General features: G+C 36.9%; 1 protein-coding gene across 3 annotated transcripts in view; it reads right to left on the bottom strand.

The window, feature by feature from the left end:
• The window catches only part of RPS6KA3 (ribosomal protein S6 kinase A3), a 105,105-nt gene that overhangs the window by 10,674 nt on the left and 68,607 nt on the right, over positions 1 to 25,824 (bottom strand). For 2 of the 3 annotated variants that reach the window (XM_036742611.1, XM_036742613.1), the window contains 6 exons: positions 21,186 to 21,310; positions 12,525 to 12,650; positions 9,805 to 9,894; positions 6,360 to 6,518; positions 3,115 to 3,276; positions 1,368 to 1,444 (listed from right to left, as the gene is read on the bottom strand). In XM_036742611.1, coding sequence (XP_036598506.1) covers positions 1,368 to 1,444; positions 3,115 to 3,276; positions 6,360 to 6,518; positions 9,805 to 9,894; positions 12,525 to 12,650; positions 21,186 to 21,310 — 739 coding nt within the window. The remainder of the gene's footprint in view (positions 1 to 1,367; positions 1,445 to 3,114; positions 3,277 to 6,359; positions 6,519 to 9,804; positions 9,895 to 12,524; positions 12,651 to 21,185; positions 21,311 to 25,824) is intronic. The other variant, XM_036742612.1, reaches the window with a different exon arrangement.

Here is a 25,824-nt window from a genome sequence, read left to right as displayed (position 1 = left end):
GCCAGTTTTAAAGTTAGGAAAGACTCATCTTCCTGAGTTCAAATCTGGCCTTAGATATTTACTTATGTGACCTTGGGCAAGTCACTTATCTCTGTTTGCCTGAGTTTTCTCATCTGGAAAATGAGCTGGAGAAGGAAATGGCAAACCACTTGAGCATCTTTGCCAAGAAAGCTCCAAATGGGGTCATGACTGAAAAACGACTGAATAACAACATATATCAATCTGTATAAACTCACTTGTGTGACTTGGGGCAAATCACCTAATCTCTTTGTGATTCAATTTTCTCACTTGTAAAATGAGAGATTTAGACTCATGTTCTCTAAGGTTCCTGCAGCTCTAAACACTCACCTAAAAGTAAAGCTTCGTAAATAAGAAGTGAATGTGTAAGTTAGAGGTAATTATCTTTCAAGCAAAACCAACTTTCCTCTTTTATATTAAAAAAAGATTTCATAGGGTCACTTCTATGAAGTTGCTCTTCTTGAATGTTCTAAGATCTCTACAGATCTACCCACTCAATAAACAAAAAAGGTTGGTTGTGCTGCTGGGATATGAAGCTTGTTACCATTAATTAGTATATAGAAGTGAAGGCAGGACATCGCTGATTAAAAAGCTATGGCTGTCTGGTGATTATTCACGGGATTTAGATTTCTTCAGTGTCAAACCAGTTGGTCACGTAACTAGCATTTAGTGAACAGAAAATCCTATGTAATGAGAGAATCCATAGAGCACTAGACTTTAAGAAGTAATTTCATCTATTTTACAGATGAGAACCTGGAGGGGCAGAGAGGCAAAGTGTTTTACCCAAGATCATACAGCTAATATAGTGGCACCCCTGGAACCCTGGGTCCATGTCACCTGGCCCCAAATCAAACATTATTGGTACTACAAAATACTACCTAATAAAACTGGGAACAGAAATTAACATTTTAAAAAAATTTATTCCAAGTTTTCTCTCAATTCTGTCACAGATAAACAACATTATCAATTCAAGGACTTTTCCACATAAACTAAAAAACCCTTTTTGGACGTAAAAAACATTGTAGACTAAAGTACCCTGAAATAGCATATATTTTTTACACTACACTTGTTAAATTTATTCAAGGAAGATTTAACATGCAGTATGTATTTTTAATTAAAGTATGGGAAATTAGCATAAACCAGGTACACATTCCATAGGAAATCATCAATGATAAACCTAATGACAGATGTGATATTAATAAAGATTTAGATCTGACAGATTTCATAAAAAAATTCCACTTCCACAGGAAGATTAAGTCCAAGGTTAAAAAAAAAAAAGGGCCAACATTAAACTTAAAATGTATAACAAGGATAAGGGGCAAAGAAATATTTATGACACAGGAACTCACCCAGTAAGCATCGTATAAAGAAGAACACCAAGGCTCCATATATCACATGCAGCATCATACCCTTGTCTTTTTAAAACCTGTAAAAACAAAGCTAATGTTAATAATTCAGAGAACCCTATTAGATTTAGATATGTTTTTGTTTGTTAAAATTAGATTTGTCATGGACTATTTACCTTCAAACAAAGCTACAAAGAAAAAACACTTGATATGACTAATTAGTCTATTTGCCATGTATTTGTGCTGTCCTTCATCACCACTGTTACAAAGTCTGACATAAATTAATTTTGACTGTAATAGTCAACACATTAAGTTCCAATGTGTACAGAAGAGATCAATCTAGCAAGTACTATGGAAACTGAGGAGTGTATATATGCATACAGATAAATATATATGAATGACTATGTTCTTTCACCAAAAGGCTTCCTTCCTTCTTAGAACTAGAGAGAATTAGACTGTAGCTGGTTATGAATGGAAGACATCCCGGAAGCTGTGAATTTAGGGCTGGGTTTTGAAGAAAGGGAGGGTCATGTATTAGTACAGAGAAAGGCATACAGGTGGAAGAAAGCTAGTAATGTGAAAGGCACGACAAACAGATCTGCTTAGTTGAAGCCGAAAATATATGCTGAGGACTAATTAAAAATTCACTCCACAAGTAAGGGTCCTGAAGGCCAGGCAGAGAATTTGGGACTCGATATACTAGGGAAACATTCTAAGTTCAAGCAGCTGGATGGCGCAGTGTGTAGAGCGCTGGACTTGGAGTCGGGAAGACGTGAGTTTAAATCCAGCCTCAGACACTTACTGGCTGTGTGACCCTGGGACAGTCACTTAACCTCTGCATGCCTGTTTGCTCATCTGTAAAATGGGGTAAGAACAGCATCTTACCTCCCAGGGTTTTTCTGAAGAAAAAAATAACATAATATTGTATTGGTAAAGCACTTTGCAACCCTTAAAGTGCTATAGAAATCCTAGTTCTTGTCTTCCTCCTCCTACTAATATTATCATACCATGGTGGTGGCTCAGTGGGTAAGGATTCTTTGCTCTACTAGTTTTGTGACCTTGGGTAAGTCACGTGTAAAGCTGCAGAAATGCCAGGTATTATTATTATCATTAGCTACTTTTCTTTGTATTCCCAGAGTCTGAGCGCAGTGTCCACAAGATGGTAACAAATGCTTGTTCATTGATTTTATCATGTACCATGCTCTAGCAGCCTTGTGCAGGACAGGCTTAAATGGGGAGACACTAGAGATAGATCAATGGAGAAAGCGTGGCAGAGAACACAAGTGAATATTCTCTGCTGAGGAGATGATGATTTTGCTTAGGATGGTGGTGAGAGTGCCACGGGTAAAAAATCCAGAAATACTGACAAGGAAGAGCTGGTATGATTTGACAATGAAATGGATGTGGGAATGGGAAAGAAATGATGCCAAGTTTTGGCACTGACAGTGATAGAAAAATGGGCAAGGGCAGTCTTTCTAGAGCATGCCATTCAAGTAGACATATTATATAGAAAGTCAGAAGTGTATTGTTAGAGAGAGATCAAAAATCTGTGGCTAGAGAAGTAGTACACTTGGTGGCGGAACAATGGCTCATTGTATTTCCAAAAACAAAAAAAAGGGGCATCATTCTGCTTAGATTACTCATTAAAACATTCCAGTTGTATTAGTAAAAAAAGGACTCTTTGCAACATATATTGAAAATGTTTCGTTAAACTTAAATCATACAAGGCATTAATAAATATCATAATCACCTCTGGAGCAACAAAATTTGCAGTATAACATGGAGTCATCAGAAGACCATTTTCTGCCCTTAGCTGTTTTGCAAAGCCAAAATCACAAATTCGAATAGATTCCGGGTTACCAGATTCATCTACATACAGAATGTTGCTAGGTTTCAGGTCTCTGTGAACAACCTATTGAAATACAAATCAAAATGAAAATTTAAAGTTTTCATTATCATTTCATAAATCCATTCACAAACAGCCAAAAAAGTAGGCTTAAGGGAGTGATCAAAAAAAAATAGATACGTTAATTAATGGAACAGAATAGCTAAGCAAGACCACAAACCACTGAATGAACACTTGTAGCCTTAGTGTCTGATAAACCCAAGGATATCTACTACTGGGGTAAGAACTCTCTATTTAATAAAACTTGCTGGGAAAACTGGAAAGCAGCAGGGCAGAAATTAGGTTTAGACCAGGAATTTGAATTATATGCCATAATAACCTTCAAAATAAGTATATGACCTAAATATAAAAAAGTCAAATCATTTAAAAAAATGTAGAATTGAAGGAGGTAATTATGGGGAGGGCAAGGTTTCTTAACTAAAGGGACAGAGATGATAATTTTAAAAGATAAAATGGATAATTTTGATCACATAAAATTGGAAAGCTTTTGAATAAAAAAAAAAATGATTGTACCTAAAATTAGAAGAGAAATATTTAACTGGGGAAAAAATTCTTTATAAATCAAATATATCTGATAAATGTCTTATAACCAAGACATATAGAAAACTGATACAAATATAAGAACAGAAAGTGGTTAAAGGATATAAATAGTTTTCAAATGAAGAAATGTATCAAAAACATGTAAAAATATACTCCAAATCACTAATAAGAGAAATGTCAAATTGAAGCAACTCTTTGAGGTTTTATCTTACACTCAACAGGCTAGAAAAGATGACAAATGACAAAAATTATTAATAAATGTTGGAGGGGATGTGGAAAGCCTCTGTTGGTTTACCTGTGTATTGGTCCATCTATTCTGGACAATACAGAATTATACTAGAAAAATCAGTCATCTATAACATCCTCCCTGACCCAAAGAAATCACTAGTATATGCTCTAAGAAGGTCAAAGACAAAGGGAAAGCTTCTATATACATACAAATATTTAAAGCAGCAAAAGAACAGGAAGAAAACTGACTGCCTGTTAACTGGGAATGGCAGAACAAATTGTGGTATAACAATGTAATATACTATAAGAAACGACGAACGTGAAGAATTCAGAGAAACTTGAGGAAACTTACAAACTGTTTACAAACTGATGCTGAATGAGGTGAATGACACCAAAAGAAAATGTTTATGTCTGCAATAATGAAAAGGAAAACAATGAAAGAATTCTTTCCTTCTGCGATTCCTCTCTCCAATTTATCCTGTATAAATCTTGTACATACTTCTTTTCATTACGTCTCCTCCATTAGACTGAACCCTTTGAGAGCAGGCACTGTTTTTTATTCCCTTTTTCTTTGTATCCTCAACACCTGGCACATAATAAACACTTAATAAATGCTTGTTGACTGACTTTAGAACCCTCATCAATGATTAATGGTTTCTGCCCTTTTGCATAGATTGGTAAAGAACAGGAGTGGAATAAGGCATACATTTTCAGAGAGAGCGTCAAAGGGTTATTTGCTTTGCTAGGCTGTACTTATTTTTAAAGTTTTAAAGGAGGGTTTTATTGGGGGGGAGTTATTTAAAAAAACTCAAAACCCTAAGTAGTAAATAACAAGATGCTCTGAACTTTCATTTGTCTCATACTGATCAAATATTTCTCTCCTCATATATGCAAAATATTTTTGTCTAGAAAAACTGAATACTTTTTAAAAAGACCAGAATTTCTCCTCTGATTTTGTTCAAATGGATATTTATTTCTTGTATCAAAATAACTTTCAAATGTTGTATAAGCAAAAGAATTTCACACTAAATTTTATGAGATGAACTTGCTCCAAAATAAAATGGTTGCTGTTTTTAAAAACTTGCTAGGGATGGAGTAGATGTTTTTTTCTTCTGATATCAGACTGGAACGTGGAAAACGTTGAAGATAATCTTGAAAGAGCATCCTCCTGCTGAGGCGCAGATTGCTACTGCTGTTCTTACTCTAGTATCTACTGCACAATACATTAGACAACTGATGAATTCTTAGCGTCCCTTGAAATCTAAACAATATCAGAATAAGGAAAAACTCAAATGAGAACAATGCTTTTCTGTGATACTGCAACTATAAATTCAATTTAAGTGTTCTATTCCTCATCATTATTAAGTAATTGAGGTTTTTTGGGCAGCATAAACACCCCCCCCCATATATTGCTGCCCCCTTTTTATGAACAATCCCTTTGGTCTAAACAACATTATTCTCAAGTGCTTTCAATCAAACTGTAAGCCAGACTTCTAGTCAATTCAAGCAAGTGCTCCCTTCCAGCTGCACTACCCTGAAGATTCATTTCCATCAAACCATTTCACTCCAAGTTGATGAAGCATCTTCCTGGGAAGCTCTAAGTCTATGTTCTTCCTGTGTTCCAAAACCGCTGCTATCTCCAGAGGATTTTGATGCCTGGTAAATCTTGCAAACATGGCAGGAGTATGCCACTTTCAACACTGGCACAAACCCACTTAACGGTGGTTGGGGACAAAGAAACACGAATGCTGGCAGCAAGAAGAATGTTGCTTTCAAAAAGTATTTGCCAGTGAGCATTATAATCTATTCTTTTTCAGTACATATTTGTGTATACTGAAGGTCACATATTACCCTGGTTAAGGATTTTAGGTTAGGTTAGGTCAAGATTCGATGCCTTTGGTCCAATCCCAAGTGACTGTGAATTTCAATGGGTGCCTACAGGTTACTTTAAGGAATAGCTTCACCCTTACAATGGACCCACAGTTAGGTGATATACTGTGGTCTAGGGGCGTAAGAACCACAGCACCAGGTTTCATTTCACAAAAACATGACGTTTATGTAAGGAGGTTTTCCCTACTCTCTTCTGGGGCACTGTAATGCAGGTTAGGGTTTCAGAACAGCAATGATTCAACAGCAGTTTTTGCTTTCAGATCAATGATATATACATGAAGAAGAGCAGAACTAGGTGAATAGGGGAGTTAGAACTCTTTACAATCACAGAACAGTTTGGTCTTCTTAATTCTAAACTTGCATATTAAAACAGAAAAGTCAATGAAGAATGTAGGTATTAGAGACATACATAAAATGTTTAAAACACTTACCCCTTGTGCATGAAGATATTCTACAGTTTTGGTTATTGTGAATAGGACAGCACTAGCTTCTCGTTCAGAGAAAAATTTCTGCCTAAGAATTTTATCCAGCAGTTCACCTCCTTTCATAAGCTCTGTTACTACATAGACATATTTTCCATCATCATAGACCTACAAAATACAAGTATCACAATATGAATGATTCTTTGAAGGTTTGGGTCCAAAAACAAACCTCTAAAGTGTCATACTCAAAATAAATTAGAGTTTATTTTATAATCAATGGAAAATTTCAAAAATTATCATGGTCCACAGAGAAAAAGAAATTTACAAATACTGGGCATAGATCATTCTACTTGTGCTATGATCTGATCTCTTCTAACTCATTCTAGACCATGGTCTAGCAATCAATCCCCTCCCCTCTCTCATGATCCTTTCATGTCTTCCCCTCTAACAGCTCATACCCATTTGCATACAGAAATGAAATCTACCCTTAATGATCAAAGCATATCTGTAAAAATACACTCCATTTTCTTAGGTTATTTCTATATAATTCATATTTAAAAGCCTCATGCATGTTCTTTTATTCGGCACCAGTGACCCCCTGTCTCTCCCTCACCAATTTTCCTACCCTTCCGACTAAAACAAAAAACTTCTTAAAAAACCCCCCAAACTCCAAAAAAACCAATAACTGAAAAACCTTCCATTGTAAACAAATCAGAATAGTCAAGGAAAAAACAACCCATCTTACTCTACACCTCTCATTCCATCAGCTCTCTAAAGAGATTAGGATGTGTCATCTTAATTTATTGTTATTCGCCAACATCTATTCTACATTGGAAGTAGCCTGGGCTATTAATTATTCCCTGACTTTTGTCCTGCCATCATCTGCCTGAATACATTACTCAGGCTGTCGAGAATGCCATCCCTCTTCTCTACTTGTTGGCACTCTTCTCTTCAGAAACACATTCAGGATCGGGGGAAGAAGGAAACCAATCAGCCCATGTGCCGTTAGCTCCTCTCATGAAGCCTCCCCAGAGTGCTCAGTTTAAAGTGTCCCCCTCCTTCGCTGTTCGCATACTACTCCTGGTATGAGGACCTTTAATCAGTCTATGATTAACGTTTACACAAGGCCTTGAATGTACATGCTTAATAAATGTATGCTGAATTGGTTTCTCCCATTTTCTCCTCCTGTCTGAGACAAAAGCAGGTCCATCCTAGACCAGCAGTGATCTACCAGACTCCTCCTATGTTGGGCTCTTCTCGTTCATGCTCTTTTCTGTCCACTGTTGATGGAAGGCAGCACTAACCAACTCTACTCGAGTCTTTGCAAACTCCTGTGATTGCACATATGGAACTATACACAGAGTACAAAATTCCTGGTTCTGATCAGAGCTACTCCAGTCTGAATGGTGGAGTCAGGGGGAAAAGTGGCAATAATAAACTTCTGCCCCCCAAACTGAGTAAAAACATCATCTAAATTCTTGACTTATAATCTGTTCTGTGGAGAGGTAGTCTTTGAAATTACTTAAAACTCTTGGAACATAAGAATTGGAAGGGACTTCAGCAGCCATCTAGTGCAACTCATATGCGAACAACAATCCTCTGTACAATAATAACCTCAACGATGGCCATTGGCCTTTGATTTGAGATGCTTCATATACTCTGGCCATACTGCCCTACCTGCTCTTCCCTGGCAGTAACATTCCACCTCCTGTCTCTGGGCTGGAGCATTGGTATCCCAGGTGTTTGAGGTTCTCTTGCATCACTACTGTTTTGTTTAGAACCCCCCAGATTGCTTCTTTCTATAGAATACCTTTCCTAGCCTCTCCAGGTGTTGGTGTTCTCCACTTTCTTCAAGTAAAATTAGTTTGAATATGTTTATCTGTGTATGTGTTGCTTTCCTCCAACAGAACGTAAACACCTTGAAAGTACACTTTCATTCTTCTATTTGTATCACCAGTTTCCGGCAAGTAAGAAGTGATCAGTACATGTTCGCTGAACTGAATCTCGAGCCTTTAACAAACTTGGCTGCCTTCCTCTGGACACTGTCCAGCATGTCCCAGATGTGGTCTGACCAGGGCAGAGGGCAGCAGGGTTATTACCTTCTTCATTCTGCACATGATGCCCTTTTTAATGAAGTCTAAGATGGCATCATCTTTTCTAGCACGATCTCAATAGTGCTGAATTTAATAAAAAACCCAGATTTTCTTAACAGGAATTATTATCTAGCCATTTCTCCTCATCTTGAATTTGTAAAGATGATTTTTAACCCAAGTATAAGACTTTATGTTTTAACCCTATTCAATTTCAGTTTATTAGATTCAGAAGAAGTTGTCAAGATCTTCTGGCCTAGTCATCTAAAGCATTAACAATACTGCCAAATTTGCTGTGATGTGAAAATTTGACAAGTACGTCATTTATGACTTTAAATCACTGATAAAAGTTAAACAGAGACCATCAAATATCTCAAAGGTGTAGCACTATAGACATTTGTGTAAGTTGAAATCAAATCACTGACTACTCTTGGTTTGGCCATTCGCCTAAGAATAGTATCATCAAGCCTGTAATATATATTTTGGTCCAGACTCACGATTTCATTGATGTGGGGAGCTCCCAGTGTGGAAACTCCTTTCACTAATGCAGATTAGCGACTGATTTATTGCTAGTCTTAGTCAGTTGCCAGATGACTTGACAGGGCAATTGCCCGCGATCACACAGCTAACTAACTTGAGACGTATTTCAGTCTTGAGAGAACCGGGCACTCTCTGGTTCTCCTTGATCTTTCCAAGAGAATGGAAGCAAACAAATCCACTGGCTTGGACACATCAAGAACTCATTTTCAATTCCCAATTAGCCAAATAATCCCAAATTATTTTTATTCTGTCTTTTTCAGTTCAAAAAGCATTCTTGGCAGAGAAAATATAAGCAAGAATTGAATAGATGTGCTTTCTTTCCATCATTAGTTATTATGATCTCATCTGTCCTGTAGAGTGGAACTCTTCTTTGACCCACCTTTTAAAAATATGATTTAGCTAATAAATCCCTTTGGCTGTCCTAAGTGAATTTAACTCAACAACCATTTATTCAGCACATACTATGCACCAGACTAGGTGCTTGGGATACAAAAGAGAGTGGTACTGCCCTCAAAGAGTTTATGTCCTATTGTAATAAAACATATTTACAAGTAAGTTCATCAAGATATTTGTCTTTTGTTCTCTAAGAGGACCATGATATCAGAAGGTGATACCATGATTTGCAACTGAATTGCATGAGAGCGGCTTATGTAAAAGGTATGGAGACAGGAGATACAATGTGACATATGGAGAACAGAAAGCAGGACAGCTTGAAAGGGAGTAACTTAAACTGCTGCTGTATCAGCATACTAAATAATCTGGGAAAAAATTTGCAAATGTTATTAAGATAAATCAAGCAATTTATCTCAGAAGGATCAACTCACATCTTTAAGAGTAATAATATTTGGATGCTGTCCATAACGAAGGAGGATTTCAATTTCTTCTGTTGGGTCTCTCTTGCTTTTATCAATAATCTAAAACAGAAACAGTAACACGTTAGGATTTATCTTGTATGAACACTGTAAACACGAGCCTTTGACAACATATTTTACTAGTGCAAGACTAAAATTACTAAGGATTTTTCTCTATTTTTTTTTTTTAGCATTTGCCAGCTCTGTGACCATACTGATTGGAATATTTTTCTTTTCTGTCTAGACTGTGTCAAAGATAGATTTTTACAAGTCTCCAAATAGAAAAAAAAAATGTCAGAAGTGCAATTTTAGCCTTATTTTATTATTACGGGGTTTGGAATTGGAACATGCGATAATTTTAGAATGACAGAAATAAGAGTTCCATAAGCCTAAGGAAAAGCTATATGAAACAGATAAAATATCAATTTCATCACTACTTCTGATTTTCTAAAAATCTGAGATATTGGAGTTAATTTCCCAGTATTTCCTTTCTGTGATATGGCTGGCAGATTATCCAAGTTCCTTCCCTTTTTGCTTTTTGTTCACTATTTGGGAATTTATTTGCTCATTTATAAGATGATGTTTATGGAAAGAAAAAAGTTAAATCAATTCTTCAGTTTTTCTTGTTCCCAGCAGTTCTTTTAATAGATTTGGCTAGGTGAGTGATGAAAACTATTGGTTATGGCGGAACTATTAGGTGATCTATGAATTTAACTTATACATGATATTCCTATCCCCTTTAATAAGTAATCTATATTGAGCCAACTTTCACAGTATCTTTACTATATTAAAGTGATGATTTTTACTAAGCTGAAACTAAAGTTAACCAAAGCTAGCTCTATTAAAATCCTAATGGAATTGTTCAACTCTTAAAAACTTGTGTTTCAGATGCTTGACTATTTTCCTTAATGATTTACTGTGTTTCATAAATATATTTAAACAGAATTTTAAAAAGAATTTTGATTAATTTTCAAATTAAACTTTTCTATTTGCTTTGTTCAAATGCTTTCCTTAATTTGTTTTCCTTTGTGGTCCTTATATTTTAACTGTAAAATAGTTCATTAATTAAGAATTCAGAATAAGTGCAAAACACGTATTAATTTTGGTCACATAAAACAAAACTACCATGTAATTTTCCACATAAACACATTGCTGCTTGATATATGTTTAGCTGCTGTGGAATTCTGTATTTAAAAACTATGGAAGTTAAATATATACATTAGAGGTGCCTTTCTGTTATTTAAATGTGTGTTTTTCCACAGCTGGGGCAGCTAAGTGGCGCAGTGAGTAGAGGACTGGCCCTGGAGTCAGGAGGACCTAAGCTCAAATCTGGCCTCAGACACTTGACACATATACTAGCTGTGTGACCTTGGGCAAGTCACTTAACCCCAACTGCTGCCGCCCCCCCCCCAACCAAACAAACGATATATGGATATATGTTTACACAACTGCCATGGTAACTTAAAAACAGACGACCAGGTGATTACTTGATAGTTATGCCGATTAGACAAATGGCCTAGGGCTTTGTGAAAACCAGAAATTTTCTAAAGTATACTTCTTCCAGAACTTCTAATAGATATAAATACAGCTAGAGCCTAACTGAGCTAGGACTACTACCTTCTCCACCTTGTTATCTATTTAAAGTCACATGCCACCTCCCAACAGCCCGAGGAGGAAATTAAAGGTTTGGGGCTATGCTCTTGATGTCTACAACTCCTAAAAAGGTTTTGACTGCTTAGTTATTTCTGAGTCAGCCGCTTTGGCTGGGTACATCCTAGTTCTTCCAGCTTGAGCCTTACTACTCTTATTTCCATAAAACACAAATTTCAGTTAGAGTAATAGGGTAGATGGGAAATTAAAATGCATTGTTCCCAAGGCTTACCAACCCAACAAAAATATGTCATAAAGTATATAATTAAATAAATGTAAAGAATTATTCGAAAATAAATAACTGGATCATCACAGATGCGGAGCTGGAAGAGACCTTGGAGGTCATCTAGTTTATAGATAGAGACAATTATCGATATAGGGAATGCCCCATTAAGAAAGTTCTCCCTGCCAAGGCAGGTTGGTATGTACAGTCTTACAGAACTGCCTAGGTTACCACAAAGAGGTTAAGCAACTTACCGGAGTTACACAGCCCGTATGTGTCAGAGGCAAGACTTGAACTCCTATTTCTTCCTGGCTTTAAAGTCAGCTCCCTCACACTATGCCATGTTGCCTCTCTGGTCTATATAACATCTAAATACAAATGTGGTGAAAATGAAGACCATCTCTAGTCATTCAAGAATTAGGCTTCCATCACCAAAATGTCTAAAACAAGCTGAGCCAAAGGCTTTAAATCTTTAATAACCACTTCTAATTAGATTGCTCCAGATGGAGAGTTAAAGCCTGCTAACCTAGAGGGGAAAAAGGCAGTAAGTTTGACTATAGCTTCATATTTACTGACTTCAAGTTAAAGGTTCAAATTTCAGAGGTATATAAAGCTTCCTTTCTATGTTTCAGAAATACTAAATAAGCCTCAGTGGTTGTGGGGTTAAAATTCTCAATGACAATAGGTTAATACAAATTTTAATAGTCACTAGATATCCAACTTGATCTTAACCTGCAACAACAAATGTAAGACAGCCTTTTCCAAGGAAGATTATAGTTTTTAATTACTACTGAACTACAGGGAAGAACTGAATACATACCTTAACTGCATATTCCATATTTGTGACTTTATGTATACATCTCTTGCAAATAGAGTATGAGCCAACTCCAATATCTTCTTTTACTTCATATCCATCAGTAAACTGAATACTGTTCCTGTGCAACTGCTACCAAAATAACATTATCAATTGATGAATGCTTCAACAAATATTATGATTCATTTGACAAGTAGGAAATTATTTCAAAAGGCTGCATCTACTGTTTGAGATCTTGACTTTGGGAACTGGATTGTGTTCGTCCTTCATTTTCAAAGAGGATCATGACATCAGGAAAATGATGACATGACTTGCAGCTGACTTTGATTGAGTGAGGGAGGGCTGAGGAACTGGATTGTGCAGCACTTCAGTACTTCAACAGCAAGCGTTTAAATAGCACTAGAGATTTCCGAAGTGCTTTACAGAGATCTAATTTCGTCCTCATGACAACCTTTCCTCATTTTACAGATGAAGAAACTAAAGTAGACAGAGGGTAGGTGACTTGCTCTGGGTTATACAGCTGGTCAGTGTCTGAGGCTGGAGTTGAACTCCAGGTCCAATACTCTCTATCCACTAAGCCACCTGGATGTCTCAATACTTCAAGTCAATGAATTTCAACAAATAATCCCTCTGGAAATGCACACTATACATACATCCAGCAAACTGTACTGCAAAGGATACATTTTAAAATGGGGAATTAAAAGACAAAAGTGAAAAAATTGATGTAAATTAATCAAAAAGCAACAAAAAGTCAGTCTTCCCCAAATGAGGGTTAATTTACAGACTGCTATTGTCAATAAGCAAAATGTTTTACTTATTTTTTTAAAGTAATTCCCAACTAGGCTAACAAATGAGCGCAAGCTATGAGTCAGGAGTCTGGGATTTGTGTTGTCTCTCCCTATTATCAGCTGCAGGAATAAAAGGTTATGGGAAGCTCTTGCTCCTTAGCTATATGCGATGTGCATTATCTTCTAAGCATCTAAAGCCCTTCGTAACGTGAGCTCAATTTATCTTTAGACTCATTATACATCTTCTCATGCACTTTACACTCTAGTCAAACTGGCCTTCCCTCGGTACGTATCTGCCACCTCTTTGTCTCCATGCCTTTGCAATTACTCTTCACATGCCATAAATGTACTTCTTCTCCAGACTTCTGCCTCACAGAGTTCCTCAATTCCTTTAACACCTAGCTCAAGTATCACTGTATACGTGAAGCCTTTTCTGATTTGCCCCAACTGTTAGTGCTCTTTCTCTTTTTTCCCTATCTTGCAATGATTTTGTATTTATTCCAAGTATCTATCTATCTATCTATCCATCTATCTATCCATCCATCCATCCATCCATCCATCTATCTATCTATCCATCTGTATCTGCCTAACTATCCACATGCAAACGTGTGTGTGTGTGTTGTATGTTGTCTGACAGAATGCAGGCTCCTTAAGAACAGAGACTCCCTCCTTTTTTGTGTTCCCAGGGCCTAGGACACTGCATGTTATGTAATAGGGGCTTAAAAATGCCGACTGTCAATACAAGTTTGAAAATTGTACCCTTTGAGTAATACTTGCTGGAGGTTTTGAGCCTTCAATCTAAAGTTGTAAAGACAAGCAAACTGAATTATTACAAAATATCTTTAAACACTGGAAATCAGAATTTTCTAGGATGAAAAATATGCAAATTTATAAAAACCAGTATTAAAAGTGAGCCTTGCTGCATGGCTATTGTGCACTAAGCAGCTATCTACCTTGTTTATCCATAGTCTAATCTCCGGGGGAAAAATCTACCTACAGATCAAATATATGTAAAAAACAATTTCAAAAATAAAAAACACAGAACAAAGTATGATAGCTGGGATGGTTTATGGACCTTATTAACAGTTTTTGCAAACTATAAAACCTTAATTCTGATTCCAAAAATCAAATAAGAAATTGTAAAAAATCAAACAGTAGGAACTCTTTATGTAAGCAGTGAGTTGGATTTTAAGCTGTAGAAGCAAGTATCAATTTACACAAAACAATCTGTACTTCAAAAATTTTTAATGACATCATTTAACATGACAACCTAAATGAATTACTAAAATTCTCACTTTTAAAAGATTTTCAGCTATACTTGAGGCTTTTGGCTTTAAACAATTCATAAATTCTCATTTGTTTAAAATTTCAACTTTCACAATGAAATTAACCAAAATACTTGAGAATGTTAATTAAAAAGCTACAATTCTAACTATGTGCCCAGTTAAGGACATTTCTACTGCAAACTAAATAAATCTTTCTGTTTGTGCAAGTAAATAATACAGGAGAAACGATTAAACGTTAGCAAAAGGACTTTTACACACATCCTTCTATGCTTGTTTACTCATCTATATATGTAAGCTATTATTTATGCTAAATGCTCAGGATACAAAAAAACCAATTAGCACTTAGAACCAGATTTAGACTTAGAAGGGGATCTACTAGTATTCCAGTCTAACCCCATTATTTTGTGGTCAGAGAGGTTAAGTGACTTGTCCCAGATCAGAGGGGCAGCAGGTGGCAGAGTTAAGATTTGAAACCAAGTTCTCTCATTCCAAAAGTAGCGCTCTTTCTACTGACCATGGAAGCACTAAACAATCACAGAAAACAAATAATTATTATGACAAGATAATATGTTAAGAAAACTTTAACATACTTTATACCAAGTAATTCAATATGATTAGTTGTGAAGCTAAATTAAGTGCTTAAGTGTGTGTGTGTGCTTTAAAATCTGAAAGGAAGATGGAGGAGGATTCTAGATTAAGGGAGTTTGGGACATATGTATCAGCCCATATCTAGAGAGACTTATCACCAATGTAGCTCAAAAAAAAGGCCAGTGTTTCAAGTTAAATTACACGTTCATGCTGAACTGGGAATGCCAATCCCTAGATGCCATGCCCTCTTATACATGAATAAAATACACGCTTTTAAATTAAAAAATTTTCCCCTGCACATAAATCACATGCTGATTCATAATACTTCCAATGATGAAAACTCTTTTGTCTTGAAAAACTTGCCTACACTGCACTAATCCTGTGAATAATTTACATAATAAGCAAACAAAAAACACAGCTAAAATTCAATAATAACTTCATGGAACATATACACTATTTTTATGGTGAAATTTTAAGTTAATACTAAATATCATATTCCTAGGCTATAGAACTTGCAGATTAAACAGAATTACATGTGCAATGTTTTGTAGTAAATTATCAAATGGAAAGTGCTGCTTCAAACCCCATAGACAAAGAGGTATTAAGCACGCATATGCAATCCCTTGCTTGGTAGGGTGGGGGGGTCTAAGGTAAGTAGGATTAAGTAAAGTTGACTGGTACTAAATGGTGATAAGCTCCTCAAGTCAAAAGGTGTCCAATAAGCTACTGAGGAAGAGTTCAGAACAACTACAAGTAGCTCCAGTACTGATGAAGCTACTAAGCCAAAGCCAAAAGGAAGCTCAGCTGAGGACGTGTCTAGTGACAAAAGGAAAGTCTAATGATGTAAAGATCAATATTGCATAGGAATCTGGAATTTAGGATCTATGAACCAAAGTAAGCTAGATGTGGTCAAACAGGAGATGGAAAGATTAAATATTAATACCTTGCATGTCAGTGAACTTAAATGGATGAGAATGGTTGAATTTAATTCAGGTGATCACTACATACACTATTGTGGGCAAGAATTCCTTAGAAGAAATAGAGTAGCCCTCATAGTCAATTAAAAGGTGAGAAAAAAGTACTGGCGAATAATATCAAAAATGACAGAATGATACCCGTTCGAATCCAAGGCAAACACCACAGTAATACAACGCTATGCTCTAACCACTGATGCTGAAGAGGCCAAAGTTAATCAGTCCTATGAAGAGCTTCAACATGTTTTAGAAATGATACCCCCCAAAAGATGTCACATTCATCACGGGAGTCTGGAATGCTACAGTAGGAAATCAGAAGGTAATTGGAATAACAGGCAAGTTTGGCCTTGGAGTACAACATGAAGCAGGGCAGAGACTAACACGGTTTTGTCAAAGTGACTTGCTGGTCACAGCAAATACTATTTTTCAACAACCCAAAAGGTGACTCTTCACATGGACATCACCAGACGGTCAACAAAGAAATCCGACTGCTTATATACTTTGCAACCAAAGGTGGAGAAGCTCTACACAGTGAAAACTAGACCTGGAGCTGACTATGGCTCAGATCATGAACTTCTTACTACAAAATTCAGACTTACATTGAAGAAAGCAGGGAAAACCATCAGACCATATAAGTATGACCTAAATAACATCCCTAATAAATAGGAAGTGGAAGTAACAAAGAGATTTAAGGGATTATAATCTGGTAGGCAGACTGCCTGAAAAACTACGGACAGAGGTTTACAATATTGTACAGGAGGCAGCAACAAGAAACATTTCAAAGAAAAAGAGCAAGAAAGCAAAATGACTGTCTGATGAGGCGTAGCTAAGGAAAGAAGGAAAGTGAAAGGAGAAAGGGAAAGCTATATCCAAATGAATGCAGAATTTCAGAGGATATCAAGGAGAGATAATAAGTTAAAGCAACGTAAAGAAACAGAAGAGAACAATAAAATGGAAAAGATATTTCTTCAAGCAAAATAGAGATATCAAGGGAATGTTTCATGCAAAAAATAGGCATCAAAATGGTAGGGACTTAACAGAAACAGAAGAGAGTAAAAAGAGGTGGCAAGAATACAGAAAAGAACTATACAAGAAAGATTTTAACATCACCAATATGGGTGTGGTTACTGATCTAGAGTCAGCCATCCTGGAGAATTATATCAAGTGGGCTTTTAGGAGGCATTGCTAACAATAAGTTGATAATAAAGTGATGGAATTCCCAGCTGAGCTATTTAAAATTCTGATAGATGATGTTGTTAAATGTTTCACTCAATATGCCAGAAAACTCAACAGTGGCCACTGGATTGGAAAAAAATCAGTTTATAACCCAATACTCAATAAGAGCAATGCCAAAGAATGTTCAAATTACCAGACTCATTTCACACACCAGCAACGTTACGTTTAAGATTCTGCAAACTAGGCTTCAGCAATATGTGAACTGAGAATTACCAGAAGAGAGCAAGCTGGTATTTGAAGAGGCAGAGGAACTAGAGACCAAATTGCCAACATTCCCTGGATTATGAAGAAAGCAAGGGAGTTCCAGAAAAACATCTACTTCTGCTTCACTGACTACACTAAAGCCTTTGACTGTGTGGAACACAAGAAAATGTACCAAGCTCTCAAAAAGATGGGAGTACCATCTTACCTGTCTCCTGAGGAACCTGTATGTGGGCCAAAACACTAGTTAGAACCAAACATGGAACAACTGATTGGTTTAAGATTGGAAAAGGAATATGACAAGGTTGTATATTGTTATTTTATTTATTTAACTTATATGCAGAGTACATCATCCAAAATTCCAGGCTGGATGAAACAAAGGTTGCCAGGAGAACTATCAACACTCTCAGATATGCAGATGATACCACTATGATGGCAGAAAGTGAAGAGGAATTAAGAATCCTCTTGATGAGGGTGAAAGAGGGGAGTGTAAAAGCTGGACTGAAGCCTTACATCAAAAAACAAAAAAACAAACAAACAAACAAAAAAAAACCCTAAAATCTTGGCAACTGGTCCCATCGTTTCTTAGCAAATAGAGGGATTAGAAATGGAAGCAGTGTCATATTTTTTCGTAGGCTCGAAGATCACGGCAGATGGTATGTGTAGATAAGAAAGCTACAGCAAATATGGACAGCATATTGTAATATCAATTTGGATTTGAAAGTGTTTCCCACCCATTAATAGGCCATGTGACATAGGAAGCCTAAGTCACATGTGGTGGGAAGAGCCTACTGAGAGGAAAAGGAAGTTGCATCACAGGAAATGCTGAGAGACAGAGCCTTTATGGCTGTTATTGGCCATAGTGATAGTTAGAACTGAGGTGAAGAAAGTTGACCTGTGATGATAGCTGTACTCCGAGTTTTTGGGAAGATCCCAGCAGGGGGTAGGAGAGGTTTTGGGATAACCAGGCTCCCTGCTGTGATACTGTGTTTTAAGTTCCTTGCTGTTATGGTAAAGTGGGCTCACTGGTTGTGGGAGCAGATTGTTTGGTTATGGGATTTGGTCCTCTGGTGTCTGAATAAATGTTTTACTTCTTCTACCTTCTATATGGAGAGTCTCTCATACTTTGCGATACAGAACCACATAGGCATATTCGTGATTATTGCTGATGTCGTGTTTATTGCCTTGCTGTTACACTATTAAAAAGCAAAGACAACACCTTGCCAACAAAGGTCCATATAGTCCGAGTTACGGTTTTCCCAGTAGCAACGTACGGCTGTGAGAGTTGGACCACGAGGAAGGCTGAATGCTGCAGAACTGACACTTTCAAATTGTGGTGCTACAGTAGACTTTTGAGAGTTCTTTAGATAGCAAGGAATCACTTAAATCAACTCAGGGTATTCACTGGAAATCCAAATATTAAAGCTGAATCTTAAAAATTCTGGCCACATGATGAGAAGATGGGACTCACTGAAAAAGACCCCAATATTGGGAAAGATTGAAGACAAAAGGGGATGGCAGTGGATGAGATGGAAAGATAGCGTCAAGGAAACAATGAATGTAGACTTCAAAAGAGAGTGGAGGATACAAAGCCTGGAGCCTTATAGTCTGTGGGGTCACGAAGAGACAGACATGACACAACAACATCTGTAGTCAAACTGAAACTCAGCAATCCTTATCTCATCTCTGATACAAACAGACTTCAGTGAATAAACATTTTTTCAGCACCTAGTATGTTCCAGGCATAGACTTGGGGGTATAATGAAAGGCAAAACAGTTCAAGGAGCTCATAACCAACCTCTTTAAAAGGACCTGAGAAAAGGTTTTACAGAAATATTTCTTTTGAATAGAATTCATTATAATCATTTTCTGGGTAATATTTATTATACAGAGATTTTATAGGAGTACAATGGAGTTTCTTGTTACTGTTAGTGTTGGGAAGAGCCAGACTAACATTTTAGGGTAGTAATGTTATAGAAAGCTTTTATTTATATAGTTATAATAATGACAGTAATACTAACTAAATTTTCCATAGTGATTTGAGGTTTGCAAAAACTTTACATATATTTTCTCATTTGATTATCATAATAAGCCTGTGGTGTGTTTTCTGTTGTTCAGTTGCTTCAGTCGTGTTTGACTCTTTGTGACCCCATTTGAGGTTTTCTTGGCAAAGATACTGGAGTGGAGTGTCATTTTCTTCTCCAGTTCATTTTGCAGATAAGGAACTAAGGCAAAGAGGGTTAAGTGACTTCCCCAGGGTCACATAGCTAGGAAATATCTGAGGTTGGATTTGAATTTAGGAAGGTAAGTCCTCCTGACTTCAGGCCAGGCACTCTATCCACTGTGCCACCTAGCTGCCTGTGACAATGCTATCAATATCTCCATTTTACAGATGAGGTAACTGGGACAAAGAGAAGTCAAGTGACTTGCCCAGGACCACACAGCTAATAAGTGTCTGAGACAGGACTTTGGGTCTTCCTGATTTTAAGTCCAGGGCTAGTAACTAATAGGCCATGCCATCTCTAGTTATATTTTAAGACCACTAAACTGATGAGCATAGGATTTGAACCTACATAATAAACTGGGCTATAACAGGATTCTACTATATTTACTTCTAATAGCTCTAGCTTGTGGCTAATACTAGCATAATACCTTGCATAGGTACTCAAATATTTATTAAAAATAGATTAACAATTAAAAAAATTCTTTAGGGAAATGCTATCTATAATTAGCTAGTTTATTATTTTAAATTTCTCTGTTCAAACAATTGCCTTAAGAAATGACAGCATTACTTCAAAGTCTGAAGTCTAAGTTATATTGCATTTACTTTAAAGAACTGATCTTAAAACTTAAATCATTATAAAACTCAGACTGAACTTCAAATGAAAATGTTAAAGTGAAATACTGTTTCTCAATACTAGTAGCAGTTGAAGTTCAACATGACAACATAAAGAGGAAAAAAAAGATATCATAAAACTCACTTCTTTTAACATCATTCCTTCTATGAGGACAAGTTTTTAATTTATTAGGCTAGTTTCCTATTCCTTTAAAAAAATAAAACAAACTACCACTTGTATTGCCCTTGAGTGTATGGACTGGAGGTGGGGAGGCTTCATGGTTCAGGTACCTCATTCCTCTTAAGGGAATGGCTTCATGTGAACTCGATGACAATCTTGTGCAGCTCATATCACTTACTTTTGGTTTTTGCATAACTTATTAAGAGCAAAGGGACCAGGGGAATTCAGCTAATGAGAATTTTCTTCCTGAGCGTTGGTAGAACAAGTAGAAGTTAATCTAATCCTTAAAAAAGCCTTGGAAGGATGGTAGAGGTAATGCTTGCTGCAATTCTAAAGAAAGTCCACTCTGCAATCAAATATGTGTTTCACATTTTGGCTGGTGTAGGTTCCTACAGGTCTCTCCTATGTTAAATGAAGTATTTCCTGGAGGATGCCAAATTTTTGCACAATTGAAATAAATCTAATTTTAAGCAGCTCATCTTTATTATGAAGGACAAGATAAAACCTAATTTTTATTACTTGTATATTAAATTTCATTTTATCCAAGACTGAATCTGTTATTTAGAAACGCACTTACCTGCACAATTGAATGTACCCCCACTGTCTGCATCGCTTGGCTTTCATCATCTGATGTGATAGCTACAAAACTGAATCCTCGAAAAAGTTGATGTGCATTAGCACTAGGTGGAATGCCAGGTGAATCTGAGGAGGAGAAAATAGTTACTAGGAACATTCTTTAAAAGTTTTAAAATTAAGGAAGAATTATCCTGGGTTTATAGGGTTCTGTGACTAGAACAGGCCTATATAAAATGTTATATGAAAACCACAAAAATCTCAATTGTTGGTTTGGATCAAATTGTTAAGATACATATACCCCAACTCTCCCTTCCTCTCCATCAACCCACACTCACAAATACATAATTTGATAGAGATGGACAGGATTTGCATCAGGGGAGGGACTACCCACACTGATAACATCAGGAATTCATGAAAGTATATTCACCAAATATTTCAATCAGTCAACATTTATTAAGCACCAACTATATGCCAGGCCAGGTACTATGCTAAATGTCAGGGATAAAAAGAGGCAAAAGACAGTCCTTGACTTTAAGGAATTTACAGTCTAATGGATGAGGCAACATACAAACAAACAGAAACATAATAATATATAGGGTAAATAGGAAATTATTAAAGGGATTGGGGAAAGCTTCCTGTAGAAGGTAGTATTTTAATTGGCACTTAAAGTTTGGAGATCAGTGCCCAATGTGGGAGGTGACACGGATACCAAGACAAAAAAATGAAATAATCCTTGTTCTCTAAAAAGCTTCCAAATTCTCTCGGGAAAATAACATGTACAACATAAATATACGTATACAGAATAAATATAAGGTAGAGAGTGAGGATACCAGCAGTTGGGAGACCAGGAAAGGCTTAGTGTACAAGACAAGATGGTGTTTGAACTATATCTTGAAGGATTTTATGCAGCACAGGTGAGGAAGAAGTATATTCCAGGCAAAAAGTGCACAGGCGTGGAGACTGGAGCATTTGTGGGAAGAATGGAGATAAGGCATGTGTGAAAGGAACAATATCTCCCAGTGTTTCCCTCCCACATGAGTCAGACCCCCTCTTCTCCTCCCTCCTGTGACAGAATTGTTTACCCTAAAAGGACCAAATTGACCCAAGAATCATATTGGCCCCTATTTCACTAAAGCAGTTTTATGGTCACCTAAGGGTATAAAAAGGCCCAAACAAATAAAGTCAAGGCCCCTTCCGCTTGGTGGATCTCTAGAGATTGAGTCAACATATCCTTCACAATCCTGCCCTGATGACTAGATGTTCTTCCATATGAAGAAGGGTCCAGAGAAGCTAAGTGTCAGCGTATCCTTACTGCATTATCTTAGTTGTGTTAAGTTCAAGTAAACTTCCTTTTATTAACTGTTTAATGACTTGATGGCGCCCCAATTTGTTTCAACATCAAACATGAAATGAGAGAATGCTGGCGTTCGAGAAGTATGACTGGACTGTAGAACGTGGGAAGCGCAGTAATGAATAATGAGGCTGGGGCCAGGCTGCGAAAGGCTTTATTTCTCCCCACCTTTTTAAATGTTATTTTGTTTTTATATCATCTACGTTTTCATTGGATCAAGAGTGGACGGGGGACGGGAAGAAACCAGTTCCGCTAGAGTACCTAATACAACAAAAAAAGCCAGCATTATGTGCACTGTTCCATACACAGCCCTCACCTGTGCATAGAAGAGGGCGGGGAAGCTGCCTTCTCATAAAGCCAAACTGTGGAGTTAATATTTTATCTCACAGATCTACAGTCTATTGATGGGGAGGCATGGTTGGATCTAGGCTCAAGGAACATCACTTTTGGCATCTGTGTGGTTGACATAACAGAGTGGTCATGTCTGATAACCATGGGTGTCCCTCAGGGCTGTGTCCTGGGTTGTCTTCCCTTCTCTCTCTATTACTTCACTTGATGATACCATCAGCATTCACGAATTCAATTATCATCTCTATGCTGATGATTCTCCAATCTACTTATCTGGACCCCACCTCTCTAACATCTCCAATAGTCTATCGGATATCTTGCAGGCTTCTGAAACTCAACAGGCACGAAATCAAACCCGTTATGCCCTCTCTACCTCTGAAATCTTCCCTATTACTGTTGAGGGTACCATTATTCCAGTCACCCAAGCTTGCAATCTAGGTGCTATCCTCAACTTCTCACTCTTATCCTCCATATCCATCCTGTTGTCAAATCCTGCCAATTTTATCTTCTAAGATCTTTCATACATACCTTCTCTCTGACACTGCTGCCTACTCTCGCGCAGGCTCTCATCACTCCACCTCTCAACTATTATAATAGCCTGCTAGCTTGTCTCTCTGCCTCAAGTCTCCACTCTCCACTTAGACGTCCAAGTTATTTTCCCAAAATGCAGATCTGACCATGCTACTCAATAAACTCCACTGGCTCCCTATCACTTCCAGGATCAAATATAAAGCCTTCTATTTGGTGTTCAAAGCCTTTTATAACTACATTCCTGCCTCTCTCACCTTCCAGTCTTCTTAGACCTTACCCATGTCCTCTTCAATCAAATGACACTAGTCTCTTTGCTGTTCCTCAAAAAAGATACTCCATCTCCAATTCCAGGCAAAGTTTTTTCCCCCATCTCTAATTCTCTCAGCTTCCTGGCTTCTTGGAACTTTAAAGTCCCAGATAAAATCCCACTTTCTACAAGAAGCCTTTCCCAATCCCTCTTAATGCCAATGTTTTCCCTTTGTTGATGTTCTCTAATTTATCCTGTACATAGCTTGTCAGCACACTTTGTTTGTATGTTGTCTCCCCCACTAGACTATGAGCTCCCTGAGAGCAGAGACTGTCTTTTGCTTTTCCCTCTAGAGGGGACCAACTGCAACAGCACAGACTGGACTAGATGAGTCTGGTTCCCTAGTCAGTCCTACTCAGATATCAGACTAAACTGAGACCTTGTTTCTGATCATTTCTTCAATTATCATCTCCATAAGAGATATAAGAGCTTGAATCATTTTAATATGGGAACAAAACAAGATTTTACAGAATTAGACGATTTCCATTGTGTGGAAATGTGTGTGTGTATACATAAATGATACTCATCAGTAAGTATTTAGAATCTATGTAGGGTCTTATCCTCTTTTCAGTGATTAGCATAGTGAAACTATGCATTGAAATAATTAAGAGGGCATGAATATAATGACTAAAATTAAGAAAAACAAATTGATACATTAACCTTCGGGTAATTATCTTCTCTTTGGCACCCATGCTCAAAGAAAGCAACCACCTCTCCCCTCAAACAACAAAAGACAGAACACCTCCAGAGAGAGAGCTGATGGAGTCTGAATGCAGACTGAAGCATAGTATTTTTTTTAAATTTTCTTAAATTTCTTTTGTGATTTTTTTTGGCGGGGGCGGGGGGGGGGGCATCCTAAGTTTTCTTTCACAACATGACTAATATGGAAATGTGTTTTGCATGACTGAACATGTATAAGCAACATCAAATTATTTACCATCTCAGGGTGGAGGGGAGAAATGTTTTTATATTTTTTTCCATAAATTTAATATTTTCCCCCAGTTACATGTACAATTTTTCACATTCAACAGAGTTTTTTGAGTTCCAAATTCTCTCCCTTCCTCCCCTCACTGAGAAGGCAAGCAACGTGAGAGGCAGTACAGGTGCAGTCAGGCAAAACATATTTCCATGTTAGTTATGTTGTGAAAGAAACACACAAAAAGAAAAACAAAGTAAAGAAAAAGTATGCTTTGATCTGCATTAACACTCCCTCAGTTCTTTCTCGTGAGATGTCTAACATTTTTTCATCCTAAGTGCTTCAGAATTGTCTTAGATCATTGTATTGCTGAGGATAGTTAAGTCGTTCACAGTTGATTATCATACAATATTGCTATTACTGTAGACAATGTTCTCCTGGTTCTGCTCATTTCACTTTGTACCAGTTCATGTAAGTCTTCCCAGGTTTTTCTGAGAGCATCCTGCTTGTCATTTTTTATGGCAGAATAGTACTCCATCACAATCATGTACAACAACTCGTTCAACCATTCCCCAATTGATGGGCAATTCCAATTCTTTGCCACCAGTAAGAGTTGCTATAAACGCTTGTACATATAGGTCCTTTTCCTTTTTGGGATACACAGCTAATAGTGGTACTGCTTGGTCAAAGAGTATGGACAGTTTTATAGCCATTTGGGCACAGTTCCAAATTGCTCTGCAGAATGGTTGAATCAGTGTGCCACTTCAATGGTACATTATGGTCTCAAATTTCCCATATCCTCTCCAGTATTTGTCATTTTCCTTTTCTGTCATATCAGCCAATTTAATAGGTGTGCGGTAGTACCTTAGAATTGTTTTAGTTTACATTTTTCTAATCAATAGTGATTTCAATCATTTTTTCATGACTATAGATAGCTTTACTTCATCTGAAAACTGCCTGTCCATATCCTTTTGACCATTTATCAATTGAGGAATGGCTCTTATTTCTATAAATCTGACTCAGTTCTCTATATATTTGAGAGGTCTTTATCAGAGAATACTGCTGTAAAATTTTTTCTATTATGATTACTATGTATTTTTCTCCAACCTATTTTGCCATTGTTTATCCTAATCTCTCCTTTTACCTTGTCCATTCTCAAAAGAAATTAACAAATTTTAAAGAATGAA

The sequence above is a fragment of the Trichosurus vulpecula genome, chromosome 2 (assembly GCF_011100635.1).
Source record: "Trichosurus vulpecula isolate mTriVul1 chromosome 2, mTriVul1.pri, whole genome shotgun sequence".
NCBI lineage: Eukaryota > Metazoa > Chordata > Mammalia > Diprotodontia > Phalangeridae > Trichosurus > Trichosurus vulpecula.
This window is presented reverse-complemented; position numbering and strand designations above follow the sequence as displayed.